This window comes from Malaclemys terrapin, chromosome 1 (genome assembly GCF_027887155.1).
Source record: "Malaclemys terrapin pileata isolate rMalTer1 chromosome 1, rMalTer1.hap1, whole genome shotgun sequence".
In the NCBI taxonomy this organism is placed as follows: Eukaryota; Metazoa; Chordata; order Testudines; family Emydidae; genus Malaclemys; species Malaclemys terrapin.
In genome coordinates, this window is record NC_071505.1 from 139,774,020 (window position 1) to 139,792,200 (window position 18,181).

At 47.2% G+C, this 18,181-nt stretch overlaps 1 protein-coding gene across 1 annotated transcript; it reads right to left on the bottom strand.

The window, feature by feature from the left end:
- Nucleotides 1–440: 440 nt before the first annotated feature.
- On the bottom strand, nucleotides 441–17,546 carry LOC128843748 (C-type lectin domain family 2 member L-like). The gene is made up of 5 exons (XM_054040843.1): nucleotides 17,409–17,546; nucleotides 13,648–13,731; nucleotides 12,196–12,383; nucleotides 10,320–10,420; nucleotides 441–6,185 (listed from the first exon to the last, which is right to left on the bottom strand). The coding sequence occupies exons 1-5, from the start codon at nucleotides 17,476–17,478 to the stop codon at nucleotides 6,080–6,082; spliced, it is 549 nt and encodes a 182-aa protein (XP_053896818.1). The 5' UTR covers nucleotides 17,479–17,546; the 3' UTR covers nucleotides 441–6,079.
- Between the last annotated feature and the right edge of the window lie 635 nt (nucleotides 17,547–18,181).

Here is an 18,181-nt window from a genome sequence, read left to right on the forward strand (position 1 = left end):
AGCTTTCGTGGACTACAGCCCACTTCTTCGGATGCATACAGAGTGGAATAAATATTGAGGAGATATATATACACACATAGAGAGAGCATAAACAGGTGGGAGTTGTCTTACCAACTCTGAGAGGCCAATTAAGTAAGAGAAAAAAAACTTCTGAAGTGATAATCAAGATAGCCCAGTACAGACAGTTTGATAAGAAGTGTGAGAATACTTACAAGGGGAGATAGATTCAATGTTTGTAATGGCTCAGCCATTCCCAGTCCTTATTCAATCCTGAGTTGATTGTGTCTAGTTTGCATATCAATTCCAGCTCAGCAGTCTCTCGTTGGAGTCTGTTTTTGAAGTTTTTCTGTTGTAAGATAGCCACCCGCAGGTCTGACATTGAATGGCCAGACAGGTTAAAGTGTTCTCCCACTGGTTTTTGAGTATTATGATTCCTGATGTCACACATACATGGAATATTTATTTGCCATAGGGGTATTCCTCAGAAAAACTTTCAGCACAACTGCACTACTTTTCCCTTCAGAGGGGTATGTGTGTCCAAAGGATAAAAAAAAAAAGTCTGCTTGTACTTATTATTAAATCTACAAATTACACTGGTCTACAATTTTTGAGAAGTCGTCTGCTTCAGATAAAATGTGCTATTTATTATGTATTTTGATGTGCTGAATTCAAATATGACAATTAAAACAACTGATTGGCTACTGTTTCTAAGATATTTAAGTTTTTACATTTTATGTCTATGTATATTGTGTAGATAGTAGAGTTTTAATCATAAATTGTAAACCTAGGTCTTTTCATGTGTTTATGGTTGCTTTACATGATAATATTTCACCTGTCCTGTTTATGTAACACTTTAAAAATCAGCAAAAGGGTTATATACATAAAATTTATTATGAAACAAAAGGCAAAAAACTATTATGTACATAGTTTAGTCCTATTCAGTGTCTACTCGGTGCTTCTTGGCTTGTCTCTTGTATTCATTAAATGGAGTATCTCTTGTCACTGTCCAGCAATAGTCTGCAAGCATTGATGGGTTCCATTTGCCCTGATAGCGTTTCTCCATTGTTGCAATGTCCTGGTGAAATCGCTCGCCGTGCTCGTCGCTCACTGCTCCGCAGTTCGGTGGGAAAAAATCTAGATGAAAGTGCAAAAAATGTATCTTTAGTGACATGTTGCAACCAAGGCTTTTGTATGCCTTGAGGAGGTTTTCCACCAACAACCTGTAGTTGTCTGCCTTGTTGTTTCTGAGAAAATTTATTGCCACTAACTGGAAGGCTTTCCATGCCGTCTTTTCCTTGCCACGCAGAGCATGGTCAAATGCATCATCTCGAAGAAGTTCACGAATCTGAGGACCAACAAAGACACCTTCCTTTATCTTAGCTTTACTTAACCTTGGAAATTTTCCACGGAGGTACTTGAAAGCTGCTTGTATTTTGTCAATGGCCTTGATAAAGTTCTTCATCAGACCCAGCTTGATGTGTAAGGGTGGTAACAAAATCTTCCTTCATTCAACAAGTGGTGGATGCTGAACATTTTTCCTCCCAGGCTCCAATGACTGTCGGAGTGGCCAATCTTTCTTGATGTAGTGGGAATCTCTTGCACGACTATCCCATTCGCAGAGAAAACAGCAGTACTTTGTGTATCCAGTCTACAGACCAAGCAAGAGAGCAACAACCTTCAAATCGACACAAAGCTGCCACTGATGTTGGTCATAGTTTATGCACCTCAAAAGTTGTTTCATGTTGTCATAGGTTTCCTTCATATGGACTGCATGACCAACTGGAATTGATGGCAAAACATTGCCATTATGCAGTAAAACAGCTTTAAGACTCGTCTTCGATGAATCAATGAACAGTCTCCACTCATCTGGATCGTGAACGATGTTGAGGGCTGCCATCATACCATCGATGTTGTTGCAGGCTACAAGATCACCTTCCATGAAGAAGAATGGGACAAGATCCTTTTGACGGTCACGGAACATGGAAACCCTAACATCAACTGCCAGGAGATTCCACTGCTGTAGTCTGGAGCCCAACAGCTCTGCCTTACTCTTGGGTAGTTCCAAATCCCTGACAAGGTCATTCAGTTCACCTTGTGTTATGAGGTGTCGTTCAGAAGAGGAGGATGGGAGAAAATGTGGGTCCTGTGACATTGATGGTTCAGGACCAGAAGTTTCATCCTCTTCCTCGTCTGACTCAAGTGAGAATGATTCTGGTGCATCAGGAACCGGCAGTCCTTCTCCGTGGGGTACTGGGCGTATAGCTGATGGAATGTTTGGATAATGCACAGTCCACTTTTTCTTCTTTGACACACCTTTCCCAACTGGAGGCACCATGCAGAAGTAACAATTGCTGGTATGATCTGTTGGCTCTCTCCAAATCATTGGCACTGCAAAAAGCATAGATTTCCATTTCCTGTTCAACCACTGGCGAAGATTTGTTGCACAAGTGTTGCAGCATATGTGTGGGGCCCACCTCTTGTCCTGATCTCCAATTTTGCAGCCAAAATAAAGGTGATAGGCTTTCTTAACCATAGTGGTTATACTGCGCTTTTGTGATGCACAAGTCACTTCACCACAAACATAGCAGAAGTTATCTGCACTGTTCACACAAGTACGAGGCATCTCTGCTCACTTTGGCTAAACAGAAATGTGATCCTTTGCAAAATCAAACACTGACAAATAAGAGAGCACGACACTGTATGATTTCTAGAGCTGATATAGGGCAATTTGTTCAGCAGACTGATGTAAGCTTCGTTATGATTGCATCATCCATGACTTCTAGGAATAGCATGATGCAATTCATATCATTTATGAGGCAATACCAGCTTCAGATTGCATCATTCATTGTTTTGCCTAAAAAGCAAGTACTGTCCAAATCCAGTCATAGATTTATTCATAGATCCAGTCAAAGATGTATTTTAGTCATTTCTGGTTTAAATTGAGATCTCTTCCCTTTATAACTCACTTATCCTCCGCCATTCCCAAGTCAAGGGTCGTATATACTGACCCAATAGCATATCTTGAAAACTAGAGCCAATCAACAATTTTAAGCATCATTTTCGTTCTCAGTGACCCAGAATTAGTAAAGTTTGACTACATTTATTTCAGAAGCATTTTGGCTGTAGAGCAGTGTTATTAGACTTTTTATATGGAAATTCATTTTTTATAACTTTAAGTTACTAAAAGTATTGAAATCATAAACTCCAGGACATTTATATTGTCCTGTCATCGTAAAGACATACAGCCAACATTATACATATGACGGACAAAACCAAATAGCAAATAAACTATAAACAAACAAAGAAAAATACATTGAAAAAAATATACAAGGCAAAGAGAATAGTAACAACAGAGCCTTATGGGGGAAAATTAGCAGTGTAAATAATATAAATAATTTGTAAAACAAGGCATAATTTTACACGCATGAGAATATGAAGAGATCCTCTTTTTGCTAACAAACTGGCACTCACTGATGGCTGCATACAAACTGCCAGTGGGGTCCTGGGTTGGTTTTATTGCCATTGCTCCTCAAAGGAAAATTATTTTTAAAATGAAAGCTGAGGGCTTTCAGGCTTCTTAGACTTATGGTAACTCCTGATCCTTCCCAACTGCAGACAGCTGATTTGGAATGGTTTCTTACCCTAAGCGTCAAATGTCACCAGCAGCTAGAATCAATTGGCTGGGCCATATAAACTCACTCACAGTGGTCATTGTTCCACAGCCACCTTGCTCTCATTTATCCCTCACTAGTCTTAGAACTATCTCAACAGAGAAATTAGTAGATTCATATACTGAGCCGTGATCTACACTTAACATTTAGATCAACCTAGCTACAGTGGCAGGGGTGTGAAAAATTCACACTTCTGAGCACAATAGGTAAACCGACCTAACCCCTGGTGCTTGGAAAGAATTCTTCCATCAACCCAGCTACCATTGCTTGGGGAGGCAGATTACCTACGTCAATGGAAAAACTGCTTCTGTCAATGTAGGAAGCCTCTACTTTATGGTGATCCAGCAGCATAGCTGGAGCGCTGCCACTGTAGCACCAGTAGCATAGACATGCCCTCACTCAGAAATCTAAGATTCCATTCCTACCTAGCTCAGGGTTGGATGGGAACTTGCCCTGCCAACCTTAAACTTTATTGCTGGACTGGAATAGCCCTTCGGACTATTTCCCCAGCACATGTTCTTTGGGTGTGAAAGGAAAGTGACCCTAGTAGATGCCCCTGAACCGAATCTTGTGCTACAAACTTATGTGGTCTCAGGAATTATTTGAATCACATCCTCTGGTTGGAAAGTGACTCTCAGTAGTAGTATTAATTATTTGTATTGCGATAATGCCTAGAGATAATGGCCCCATTGTGGTAGGCATTGCACAAACATGACAAAAAGATTGTTTGATCTAGCTAGCCAAGGAGCTTAGACTCTAAGGGCACACTGCAATCAGAGGTGAGACTGCAGCAAGCATAGACATACTTGAGGTAGCTTTGATCTAACTAGTTTGTGTAACAATAGCATTGAAGCTGTGGCAGTACAGGCTAGCAGCTCAACTGCATACCCAAGGTCCCCAGCAGGATTGTATAGCCCGTGCTGCTGTGGCTGCATTGCTATTGTAATTTGAGCTAGCTAGATCAAAGCTAACTCGGGTATGTCTACACGTGCTGCAGTCACACTTCTGATTGCAGTGTAGACATACCTTCACTATAGGATGAGAAACAACAGGTGGATACACCAAAGAGATTGTGGGGAAGGGGAGAGCACAAGGAATCAATGATATGAGACAAGACTGACAAGCAGCATTCACAGCAAACCAGTGACTGAGTTCTCAGTTCATGGCTAATAGATCTTTCTCCTTCCTTTCTGAACCCAGGTGGGGTGGTTGTGGGTTAGTGTTTTTGGTAAGAGATTTTGCTAATCTACAGTTGTTAATGCTTTGAAATGTATATAAATGTACTGAGGCTACATTGCATTTATAGCTTTCAAGATGTTGTTGATGTAACAGACTCACAAGGTCCTGCAATATCCTGAAGGAACTTTATTGAACTAAGTTAGATCTTATTGAAATAGGTTTCAGAGTAGCAGCCGTGTTAGTCTGTATCCGCAAAAAGAAGAACAGGAGTACTTGTGGCACCTTAGAGACTAACAAATTTATTAGAGCATAAGCTTTCGTATATGCATCCGAAGAAGTGGGCTGTAGTCCACGAAAGCTTATGCTCTAATAAATTTGTTAGTCTCTAAGGTGCCACAAGTACTCCTGTTCTTCTTTTTATTGAAATAGGTGATTACCTTTGAGGGTCCACTGTATTAAAATGTAATTGTGTCTGTATTACTGTGGAATTGTATGCATTTCCATGGAAGGATAAATAAGAGAACAGCAGGGGGTAATTAGGCACATACACTCAGGTTGTAATATCTCCAAAGAGACACCACCACCTGGAGAAGTGCGCCTCCGCTAGTTCAAACTGGACTCTCCAGGGACCAGCAGACAAAAAAGATTTTTGGATAAATAGCCTGATTTTCAACCAGCTCAGGGCCTTCTTCCTGATCCAGCAAACAGACTAGACCTGTGGTAGAGTTGGAAGGACTGGCTCTAGTGAGCTTGTTCTGAGCTGAAGCTGTGATGAACTTGTAACCACAAGGAATCCATTGGGTGGGGGAATGGAAGAACTGCTCCTGCCAGAATCCATGTTAGGGTGAACTCTGGGAAGCTTAGTAGCATGTGCGTAGTGTCTTTTATTGTTTTAATGCTTTCTTCATAATGATTTTTACCGTAAGAATAAAGTGGGCTGTCATAGGAAGTGCTGTGTGGTATCTTGTAACTGTAGCAATTACACCTGCTAACTGTCTCGGAAGAGAAAGCAAGCAGGTGTCCTTGGGCAACCTGTCTGTGCTGGGAACAACACAGTAAAGGCAGGGAACTGTGCAGCCCCAGTCAGAAGGGAGAGAGATGCAGCAAGCCTGAGACTAGGTGCCCTTGCTGGGTCACTGAGGGGAAATACAGGTGCAGTTGCCCTGAACTGTGACAGTTGAACCCGGGGTCTTACATTAATTGGCTGAGTGAAGCCTGAGTACACAGAGCTAAGAGGTTTTTTTACAGACCCAACCCCTGGTTAATGAGCATCCAGAACTGGAGATCCCATCTGATTCAATATAGGCGCATTCTCCAGAACCCTTTACTGCCAATCTGCAAGAGAGAATGAAAGAAACTGTTACCTTGACATTTACCATCAAATAATTCCACTGAACAAGGGAACCCTCTGGTGGTAACACAATCTCTTGAGAGACCCCCAGTGTTTCACCCTAATTCACTACATGAAATTTATTGCAAAGAGGAAAATGTGCATTTACTTTTTTTATTATATGGAGATATACCTATCTCATAGAACTGGAAGGGACCCCAAAAGGTCATCGAGTCCAGCCCCCTGCCTTCACTAGCAGAACCAAGTACTGATTTTGCCCCAGATCCCTAAGTGGTCCCCCCCCAAGGACTGAACTCACAACGCTGGGTTTAGCAGGCCAATGCTCAAACCACTGAGCTATTCCTATATTATATACTTAATATAACAGAGTTTATGTATTTAATTCCCAGACAGACAGCTTAGTTAACATGGAGTTACTAATAATTTCAGCAAATATCATTTTGGAAGAATTTTGTAACTCAATAAATAACTGGAAATTCACAGTTAGTGTTACACTTCTTAAAAAGCTGTGGGGCTGAATCTCCTCCTCACTCATGCTAGTTTTACACTGGTGCAATTCCAGTGATTTCAGTGGAGTTACACCAGTGCAAGTGACAGCTGAAGCAGATCCTGAGAACACAAAACGTCTCCAGTTCAGGTCTCCCACACACGTTTTCCTTAACCTTTTCAAAGTCTGCTTTCATTTTTGATCTGTGACATGAATAGCCTGGGTTTGCAATCAGTACATTGGGTTATTTATATATGGGTATTCCTCCATTCCTGTCTGACAGCCCCAAGGAGGTGTTTCTGGATGCTTGCTCATCTGCCCGGATGGGTAATTTAAGGGGAATTCCTTTTCCTGTTCAGCACAGGTGTATGGGTTCTCAAAGAGACAGGGAGTGGTCTGGGCTGTGATGTCATCAATATGCAGATGATACACAAAGTTTTTCCTCATGTGGCCCAGATGGTGCACGTTCCTTTGGTTTTTCCAATGTCTGGCTGAGCTTGGGACTAGAGTGAGAAAAATGGCTAACAGTCAGGTAGAATGGAGACAATACTAGAAGGATGCATTGGGATGCTTCAGGGTATTGGGGGGATGGTTCCACACCATTACTGAGGGAATTTGTCACTATTTGTCAAAGAGGATTACAGCCTGGGGGTGATTATAGATCCCCGTCTGCTACTGGGAATCTGACATACTTCAAGAACCTCAAAGTGCTGTTTCCATCTGCAGCTCGCTAGGCTGTGCCCCATTTTTCTCAGATGTGGCCCATGTCACAGTTCTCCAGGCACCTGTGATCTCCAGACTGGATAAATGCATTGAGCTGTATGTGGGGCTACCCACGAAGGCTTCATGGATACTAGGACAGCTGCAGAAATGGAAATCAGTACACCATAGAACACCAATCCTTTGTTAACTGCACTAGCTCACTATTTGCTTCTGGGTAATATTTTAGCTGTTGACTCTATGATTAAAGCCCTTTATGGCTTGAGTCCTGGCCAGTGTTCCCTCTCATTTTTCCCACACATGTGCGGAATTAATTTTGTTATGTGCACGAATATGAAGGTGATGTGTGACATCATCCATATTGGTGCACATAACAAATTTCATGTGGCGAGGGTGCGGCCGAGGGGGTACGGTGTGTGGGAGTGGGGATCAGGGTTGGGGCAGAAGATTGGGGGTGAGGGCTCCGGCTCGGGGTGCTGGCTCTGCGGTGGGGCTGGGGATGCGGGGTTTGGGATACAGCCTGCTCTGGGGCTATGGCGGGGAGAGAGGACTCCCCGCAGCTCTCTCTCCCCACAGCAGCACCTGGGGTGCGGGGGGAGAGGAGCCTCTCTGGTCCGATCTGGGGCAGGGTTGGGGCCAGGGGAGGGGCACCCGTCCCCTGGCTGCAACAGGTCTGGGCCGGGGCTGGGTTGGGGCCGGGTGCCTCTCCCCTGGCTATGACAGGTCAGGGCCGGGGGAGAGGCGCCTGCCCCCCTGGCTGCAGCAGATCCGGGGCAGGGTTGGGGCTGTGGCAGGTCCGCAGCTGGCTCGGAGCCGGGGAGCTTCTCCCCGCCACAGCCCTGAACACCTGTGCAGCCACGCAGCTCAGAGGGAACTTAGGACCTCGCTACCTAACAGCTCGCCCTTCTCCTCATCTGCAGTGACACAGAAATGGAAATCAGGTCACACAGTCACACTAACAGTCTCCAGAATTAAACATTAGGTGGTTGGTTAGGGTTGCCAACTTTCTAACCGCACAAAACAGAACACCCCTGTCCACCCCTCCCCCAAGCCCCCACCCTTTCTCTGAGGCCCCACCTCCCATTCACTCCCTTTCCCCTCCCTCTGACACTCACTCTCCCCCACCCTCACTCACTTTCACTGGGATGGGGCGGTGGGTTGGGATACGGGAGGGGATGAGGGCTCCGGCTCAGGGAGCGGGCTCTGGGGTGGGGCAGGGGATGAGGGGTTTGTGGTACAGGATGGGTTTCCGTGCTGGGAGCAAGGGGTTTGGAGTGTGGGAGCAGGCTCAGGGTTGGGGCAGGAGGTTGGGGTGTGGGAGGGGGTGCAGGCTCTGGCTGGGGGTGCGAGCTCTGGAGTGGGGCCAGGGATGAGGGGTTTGGGGTTTTGGGGCTGGGGCCAAGGCTTTTAGAGCACGGGATTTGGCTCAGGGCTGGGGCAGGGGTTTAGGGTACGGGCTCTGGAAGGGAGTTAGTGTGCGGGACAGGGGGTCTGACATGGGGCCAGGGGTTGGGGTGCAGGTGGGGGTTTGGGCTCCAGCTGGGCGGCACTTACCTCAGGTGGCTCCTGGTTAGCGGCACAGCAGGGCTAAGGCAGGCTCCCTGCCTGACCAGGCTCTGTGCAGCTCCTGGAAGCAGCTGGCACATCTGCCTCCTAGGTGCAGGGACAGCCAGTCAGCTCTGTGTGGTGCGCGCTACCTGCGCCCTCAGGCGCCACCCCTCCAGCTCCCATTGGCAGCAGTTCCTAGCGAATGGGAGCTGCAGAGCCAGTGCTTGGGGCGGTGGCAGAGCGCGGAGCCTTCCTGATCACAGCTGCACCTAGGGGCCGCAGAGAAATGCCGGCCGCTTCCAGGAGCCGTGTGGAGCCAGGGCAGGCAGGGAGCCTGCCTTAGCCATGCTACGCTGCTAACGAGGAGCAAACTGAGGTAAGTGCCCAACATAATATTTTTCTGTCTTATTATCTATCCGTTTTTAAATGATTCCCAACATTCTGTTTGCTTTTTCGACTGATGCTGCACACTGAGTGGATGTTTTCAGAGAACTATCCCCAATGACTCCAAGATCTCTTTCTTGAGTGGTAACAGCTCATTTAGACCCCATCATTTTGTATGTATAGTTGGGACTATATTTTGCCATGTGCATTACTTTGCATTTAGCAACAATGAATTTCATCTGCCATTTTGTTGCCTACTCACCCAGTTTTGTGAGATCCCTTTGTAACTATTTGCAGTCTGCTTTGGACTTAACTATCTTGTGTAGTCTTGTATCAGCTGCAAATTTTGCCACCTCACTTTTTACCCCTTTTCCCAAATGGTGAAGCATTGCTTAGGCAAGTAAATACACCTGCACTCTTACCCTATACGGCTCTCTACATGCCCAAGCAGTTCCTTCCCTGTCTACACTTCTATCTTTAGCAGTGTCCCACTACCAGCGACTTTTCCTGCCACAGGGAGAGTCTCCAGCAGTAGGGAAATTCAATGTTGGGGGAAGGCACTGGGGAAAGGCTCCGGTAAAGGGGATTCCCTGCTACAGTGAAAGACCCTGGCATAAGTGAAAGGCTCTAATAGAGGGGGAGCAGTGGGGAAGGCTCCTGCAAGTCCCTGCTGCCAAAGCCTTTCTCCACTGCCACCCCCCCGACCAGAGCTTTTCACGGCTGTGTGTGACTGCACACCACCACAGTGTGGACACAGCCTGCTTTTCCCCAGCAGCATGCAGCTACACATACCCTACACTCTGCCAACAATGGTGTGCCGTGTAGATGTACCTTAAGATATGCTGTCTGCTCCTACTGCCTTGGCCTTCTCTCCTTAGTCCCCTTCAAATCATTCCAAAAATTCTGCTTATTCCAGGAACCCTTCATTAACCCTTCTGTTATCATGTACCCAGGGCAATACAAGTCAATATCAACTTACAGATTTGTATCTAATGGAGTCCCGTTTACCCAATGGAATTCTTCTCCTGTCTTCTGAAGTCCAATCCACGGATCTTGCTTTGTTATTTTCATTATAAAGTTCTGTAGGAAAAAAAACACAAGGAGCAATCTTTGTTCCAGACTAGAAAATGAAAGGATGGTCTTTCCCTTCTCCCAGACAACTATGGCTTAATGTACCAGTCTTTCACCTCTTGAGAGCTGACATCAAAATCATAAGTGTGGATCCTGTGATATCCACATGAAGAAAACCACCCCAAAATTCAGCCTGATTGGAAGTCTCTGCTCTAAAGACTGCCATGGACTAATATTAAGCATTTATATTGAGCCATGGAGGTGCTTTGACACTGTAGTGATGTATAGAGTCTACTATAAGAACCTGGATGAACACAGACAATTATTAAGTATTTACATAGACTCATGAGCACAGGACTGTACAAAATAAAGAATAAGTTATGTCCCTGCTCTGAGAGCTACAGTCTGACATCAACAGAACAGTGGACAACAGTTTAAGCAAAGCAGTGGGAGAAATCATTGGTGTAGAGACCAAAAGGAGGATTCCTGGATGAAGTAGGTTTTATAGAGGGAAGTGAATGAAGAGAGAGGAATTGTTCCAAGTGTTGAAAGCAAGAAAACAGATGGTGCCAAACCAAGCATGGAACAGTGAGGCAACAAGACTGGAAGGAGTATACAGAGCAAGGTGGGAAGTAGGAGAAAATGAGAGCAGAGATACAGTCAGCAGCCAGATTATAGAGGGTCTTGAAAGGTAAGGTAAGGAGCTTCAGTACAGTGCAGTTTCCTGTAGTGAAGGTGTAGGGTGGGAGTATGTACTGCCCATCTAGGTGCCACCGCACACCCAGGTGCAGTCTGGACAGAGTGGAGACAAAGGGAAGCAAACTTCTGTGGTGGCTAGGGCCAGTGTGGCCCCTAGCACAACTAAGCGCAGCCCAAAAGCCTACCCTAATTCAGAACAGACCTTCCTGGGTTGGCTGTGTGCAGCTTTGCAACATGGAGCTGCCCAGAACCCACAGAGCAGCTTGTTCTCTGCAGACTCCCCTTCTGCCCCCAGTATGACTACTATGCTGAGGTTAGGGATGGGGGCTCTGCAGCGCTCCCTTCAGCTGAGGCAATTCTCTTCTGGCTGGTTATGGGGCTTTTTTGGGCCCTGTGCACTGCTGCAGATACATTTAAGGGACAGACCAGGGAAAGGAGAGAATCTCTTCCTATATTTCAGAGCTGGGCTGGAGTGGGACCACTTCTAACATCCCAGCACTGAAATTTAAAATTCAAGAGAAATGGCAAATCTCAGTGTTAGAGAATTGTTACCTCACTCCCAGCCTGGGGCTAACACAAGTATCCAGGCTAGTTGTCCTCGGTGGATTCTGGTAACTCTGAGAGAATTTATGTCTGATTACAGATAAGAAAGATGGGACTTTGTTTTCACAGACAGTCGCCTCAGACACCAGCATTTGTGAATCTGGTCAATCCAAAGGTTAAATGAGGCATTCCATGGGCAACTTTAAAACATTAACTACCAGGGTTGAAGACGGCAGCTCCAGAGGAGAAGCTGGGAATGGGTGACAGGGAATGGATCATTTGATGATTACCTGTTCTGTTCATTCCCTCTGGGGCATCTGGCATTGGCCACTGTTGGAAGACAGGATACTGGGCTAGATGGATCTTTGGTCTGACCCAGTATGGCTGTTCTTATGTTCATGTATTTCTGTGCACTCTGCCTTGTCACACTCCTTGTACCAGATTTACAGCAATTCAGATGAGAGAGCAGAATGAGAGAGTGGGGAATCACATAGATCCCAGGAGATGGGAGGGGGTGAAACTATCATATTTCATTCTCTTACCAGTTCCTGCTGGTTTTCAATTACAGTTAGGGAGCTGTTGTGTGAGGAACAAAACCTCTGACTGGAGTCCCAGTCCTTTTCTGTCTCAGAGAAGTAGTAACATTTCCTTTGGTGGTACAGCCAGTCGGCAGGGCATGGTTCCGGAGGAGAAGAGCCAGAAGAACCTTTCCCTGATGAGCTATTTACCGCTAAAAAATGGAAACAAACCATCACATTTCTGCCAGTCAGATCTCCCAGAGCAGGCTTCCTGGAGCTACATAGCCCAGCCCTGAATTTATGCCCTTTGCAGACAAGAGCTCAGAACATTTGAAAATATTACAGTAAATCAAATATAACATTGGGCTGAGATTTAAATTTAATGAACTTGTATCATTTCTATGTTTCCTAGAGGGTGCTAGATGCTGAACAGCCTCATAAAATAGACCTGGTCCCTGATCTAAAGAGATTACTGTCTAATTATAACCACAAGACAGCTTGTGAAAGCAACAGACCAAATTACCAAATTAAAAAATAATTTCCCCAACTTCTGATAACTTCAGTGTTCGACTGAGCCGGCCTTGGCTGTTATGCCAGAGCAGCATTTTTTGGCAGTCTCATCAGTTTCTGCATTAATTTTGCTTTCATTTTTTTAAAGAGTCAGGGTCAGAAATTAAAGAATCAGGGCCAGGGAAATCTTCTGCCTTTGAACTGAAGGAGTGTTTTCTTGAATCTGGAAATAGACAAGATCGCACATTCACAAATCACATGTAAACCAGGACTACATATGGCCCTTACCATTTCTACTGCTATGGGTTTCACCCAGAGGTGAAAGTAAGCTGGTATCGCCCAGTACGGCGTACCGGCAAGAGCCAGTATGCCGTGCCGGACCAGACCGGCAGGTGGTTTAAAGGGCTTGGGGCTCCCCACAGGGGCCGGAGCCCCAGGCCCTTTAAATCACCTTCTGAGCCCTGCTGCCAGAGCCTTGGGGTAGCGACAGCAGGGCTCCGGCAGTGATTTAAAGGGCCTGGGGCTCCGCTGTGGCAGCGACGGAAGCCCCAGGCCCTTTAAATTGCCCCTGAGCCCTGGGACTCCCAGCTGCCTCTGCAGCTGGGAGCTCCAGGGTGATTTAAAGGCCCCAGGGCTCCTAGCCGCAGCCAGAGCCCCGGGGCCTTTAAATCTTGATTTAAAGAGCCCAGGGAATTTAAAGACCCCACCACTTCTGGTTGAGGCCACGGCCCCTGCTCAGGACTCTGGAGTACCAGTAAGTCCTTTAAGTTACATTCACCCCTGGTTTCACTTCTCCAGTCTTGAAACTGAGTCTTAAAATGAAGTGTCTTTCTCAAGGGACACCTATTCAAGTCTCAGATAAATATGAACAAGCTAAATTTGGTTTTGGTTTCTATATGAAAATCTGGAGTTCTCTTGACTGTAGAGGTAAATAATACTTTATTTTAAAATTACTTAAATACTTACCAAGGTGAATACACAAGATCAAAACTGCAACAACAGCAAGAATCCCTGTAGTGCACCTCCAGAACCAGATATTTGAGCAGAGCCCTGAAAACAGTCATGTAATTATAAGTTTGAGAACATTAAAAGAAATCCATGTACTAGAATGGGGTTTAGGATGCAATGACTGGTTGTGGTCTTTAAACTTGTCCCAAGGCACATGAAAAGAAGGATAGGAGCAGAGCTGGAGATCTGGAAAAGTTGACAGTTAACCTAGCAAAGCCCAGATGTAGAAATTTCTGCATTCAACAACCACAATGAAAAAACAACAAAAGGCTACTGAAGCTAGGAGAAGAAAAGACTAAACATCCACTACAAACAACTGTGTGCAATGCCAGTACTCAGCACTCATAATAATAGTGAGAGAGAGAGAGATGGGACATGAGGAGAGGGCACTGAACTGGGAGAGAAGAGAGAGGAATAGAAAGATTAAGGAACAGAGCTAATGGGTAAGGCAATGAAGGGTTCATGATGTGTGTAAGGGAACTAAGGACTGTCATTGTCTACTGCTCTCTGAGCTCAGAACTTCTGCTGCTGGAACCTCCAGTCTCCTCCCACAAAGATTCCCTCTCTTTCCCCCACTCCCTGCCACCAACTTCAAGAGAGTGAGCTCTACTTGCTACCAGGAGGGACCCAATGATCTGTCTGTTGTAGTTTGCTGTTTCAAATCCCAAGGGTCTAGTGGACAGGGGACCAAGTACTTCCAGGAAACTGCTCCCCCAGGGAGAGTGCAAAACAAACAAAGCTGAGAGTGAGTGTTAGATGGGGGTATTTCTTGCTCTTTTCTCTGCTGCTTCATGCAGTTTCTGCGCTATTTTACACTTTGCTGCTCTGGCTGGAAAGTTCCCTGCTGTTCCTCTGTGCCCAAAGCACAAAGAGGCATAATTATTTAGCATTTATACAACAAATACTCCTCGGGGAATTCTGTGCCACTGCACAATGCAGAATTTAATGTGCACACAGAATTTCCTTCCTCCCCCCCCCGAAATGGGTGTCAGAAGTGTTGGCCACCACTAAATCTGGCAGAGCTCAGCTCGCAAATAGAAGACAAGGCTGGGGGAGGGAACTGGAGGGTTCCCAGCATGCCCCGAAGGCAGGTGGCATGGGCGTGCAGGAAATTCCTTGCAACCCTAGGACTAAGCATCAAGCTGTTTCTCCCTCTGGATCCCTGGGCTCGGGGGAAAGATAGGATGTGAGTGTCTGGGCTGGGGGGGGCCACAGCTGGGCTCTGGGGGTTATGGGGTGTGAATGTCTGGGCTGTGGAGGGGGAGCACCTGGGCTCTAGGGGGTAGGGTGAGTTTGTGTCTGGGCTGGGTGGGGGGCCTTGCAGCTGGCCTCTGGGGCATAGAGGGTGTGAGTTTCTGGACTGGGTGGGGAGGAGTGTGGCTGGGATCTGGGTGGGGGTGTGAGTGTCTGGCCACCCCGCTGGGCTCTGGGGGGGGAGGGGGCAGAGAAACAGGAACTTGGTTGTCACAGGGGTTTCTTTAACTCTCTACTCCTGGGGGAAATTTTGTGTGTATCTATATTGTTACAAACATCCTTGCTGACAGGTATTTTTTAAATAAATTACCAAAATAGTTGAAACTGGCATGATTATATAGTGTTATTTTGACAAATAAAATTTACAGAATTTTAAAATATTATGCACAGAATTTTTAATTTTTTTGCACAGAATTTCTCCAGGAGTAAACAAGGCAAGTGTATGTAATGCCTTAAGCTTACAGTTGGAAAAGATACAGGGCCAGATCCGCTAGTGTAAATCAGTGTAGCTCCATTCTAGTCACTGGAGCTACCCAAACTTAAAGCAGCTGGGCATCTGTCCCACAGCATCTTTCCAAAGCTGAGCTAAGCTGAGATTCTGTGGGAACCAGATACAGACTGTGAGGTGTATATTATTGCCCATTGCAGGAGGGAGGCAGAGCAACTCCAGCAGGGGTCACGTGAGGAACTATATGGGGCTATCTCCACTAGGCTCTCCTGGTTACCTTAATTAAGGCACCACTCAGTGCATTAGATCAGAGCACAGTGGGAAAGGGGCCATTTCATGTGTAACTGGCTTCTGCTGTCAGGACAATGTGGAAGTTCCATTCCTGCATTCTGAGCCAGGCAGCACTTCCCAGCCATTCCTCACGTTGCCCCTGAAATGGCTCTTTGGACTTTCTGATGAGAAGTCTCATACAGTGGGGAGATGTGGAGCATCCCACCAGACCCACCCCAGCACATGCAGCATCTTTGGGCAATAGTTTCACAGACCCTTTTTACACAGACTGATGCAATTGGCAGCATGGCCCAACATGGGCAAAGGATGGTTTGGTCTACACTACAGAGTTAAGTCAACAACCTAATTCTGTAAGCATCTACACTAAAATGTAGCTCCCACCGATCTAAGTTGTCCAGTGCATCACCTTAATAACTCCACCTCCAGGAGAGGCATAGTGCTTAGGTTGATGTAGTCCGGGCAATGCAGTGTCTGTGCAGACACTGTTACTTACATCATCTGCTGGCTGTCAGCCCTGTGCAGGACTCCCAGCTGGAGCCCTCTGTCCCCAGGGGCTGACAGCCTGAGCCAGAAAGGAAATGTGAAATAATAGCAGTTGTGAAACTGACAACAATGTCAATTTCACTGCTGGTAGGCTCCCTGCCCTGGAGCTGGGAGCAGCATCAAGAATCCTGCCTGCAGATGGGGCTCCCAGGGCTGTTGCTGCAGTGTGGAGAACCTGTCAGCCCCCAGAATCCTGGCTCCAGCTGGGCACTTGAAGCCTGGCCGCTGTGTTACAGGGAACCTGCTAGTTGCACACTCCAGCTGTGTGAGCCCCATGCCAGGCCCACAGCTCAGGCTGTCAGCCCCAGGGCGGGGGCTCCAGCTTGAGTGCCTCACAACGCCCCACTTCAGTGAGTGGACGCGTTCCTGGTGAGGACAAGCACCACAGACAGAAGGAGCACAGTGTGGATGTGACACACCACTGCTATTACTGCGGTGGCTGTAAATCCATTTAACTTTTAAGTCACCTTAATTCCGTAGTGCAAGCAAGGCCGGTTTCATCTGATTTCCCCTAGTGGGGGAGGACCCACTACTTCCCTTACAGCGCAGTCACGGGATTTCCCAGAAACAGGGCGGTCCGGGCAGGCTCTGGCCCACTGCCCTCAAGGGAGGCCTTGCCCCCTCAGGGAAATGCACGGAGAAGTGTCTGTCCGATGTCTTGGTGTACATGAGTCCAGACCCAGGGCACCAGCCATTGCACTGGGATCCCCCTGTCTCAGGGGCTGCGCGCTCCCTGGCCCGCTAGGATCCTCTGGGCGCAGCCCTGGCTGCTGCTCCCACCCAGCTCAGGATTGTTTTCCCTGTCCGGGCTGGGCTGGGGCCGGGGCCGGGGCACCCCGTTCACTGGCCCTTTCATTAACTCCAGGGCATGGGCTGGGCTCTTCACCTGCCGCTACAGCGGGTTGTGCGGGATCCGCCTGAGCCCTTCCCCAAAGGAGCCGCCTCCCCACTCACACAGGTTTGCTCGCCCCGGCTTGATGCCGCTGGTGCTGGACTCGCTGGAGCTGCTCCCAGCAGGGGGATGAGCCCAGCCTCTGTCCGGTCCCTCCCCGCGCCAATTGACATTGCTCTGTCTCCAGCAGGGTCCCCTCCTCCAGCGCCGCCCCACTGCGTCCGGAGATGCAGAGGGAGCCCGAAGCGGCTGCTGCGGACCCCGGCGGTTGGATCCCGCAGGCATATTTACCTGGGAGGCACCCAGGGGAAGCGGGGGGCGACCCCCCTCCTATTACTGCGTCTCCCCTGCTCCGGCTCATTTAGCCCAGTTTCCGCCTTCCTGTCTCCTGCTGCATGGCGTCCTCAGGGCAGAGGCCAAGGGGGCGGATACTAGTGGAAAGGGAAGTTGGAACATGGAGCAGGGCTGGGTGCCGCGTCCCGACTGCAAGCGCTTTGGGGGAAGGGGCTTCCCAGCTATTCTCACAACTCTGCACACAAAGGAGGGATCGTAGCTGGGGTCCAGTAAATTCTGACACTGGCCCTTCATCTCCAGCACCGGTAGTTTCTCATCTGGTGCATGGGGGAATGGCGATCTGCCTCCCGAAGAGCTGGGAAGCTTGGTCAGTGAGTGTATATGAAGCACTCTGAATCAACATTATGTAAATATTATCGATAAACTAGGCAAATACAATTTAGATGTGGCTACTATAAGGTAGGTGCATAACTGGCTGGATAACCGTACTCAGAGAGTAGTTATTAATGGTTCCCAATCCTGCTGGAAAGGCATAACAAGTGGGGTTCTGCAGGGGTCTGTTTTGGGACTGGCTCTGTTCAATATCTTCATTAATGACTTAGATATTGGCATAGAAAGTATGCTTATTAAGTTTGCAGATTATACCAAATTGGGAGGGATTGCAACTGCTTTGGAGGACAGGGTCATAATTCAAAATGATCTGGACAAATTGGAAAAATGGTCTGAGGTAAACAGGATGAAGTTTAACAAAGACAAATGCAAAGTGCTCC

Excerpts from the sequence above, each read along its gene's own strand:
- LOC128843748 (XM_054040843.1), bottom strand. The coding sequence starts at position 17,478 with ATGAGCCGGAGCAGGGGAGACGCAGTAATAGGAGGGGGGTCGCCCCCC. Across the intron at positions 12,384-13,647 it reads GATCTTGTGTATTCACCTTG|CGGTAAATAGCTCATCAGGG; the intron begins GTAAGTATTTAA and ends TCCATTTTTTAG. Across the intron at positions 10,421-12,195 it reads TTGAAAACCAGCAGGAACTG|AACTTTATAATGAAAATAAC; the intron begins GTAAGAGAATGA and ends TTTTTCCTACAG.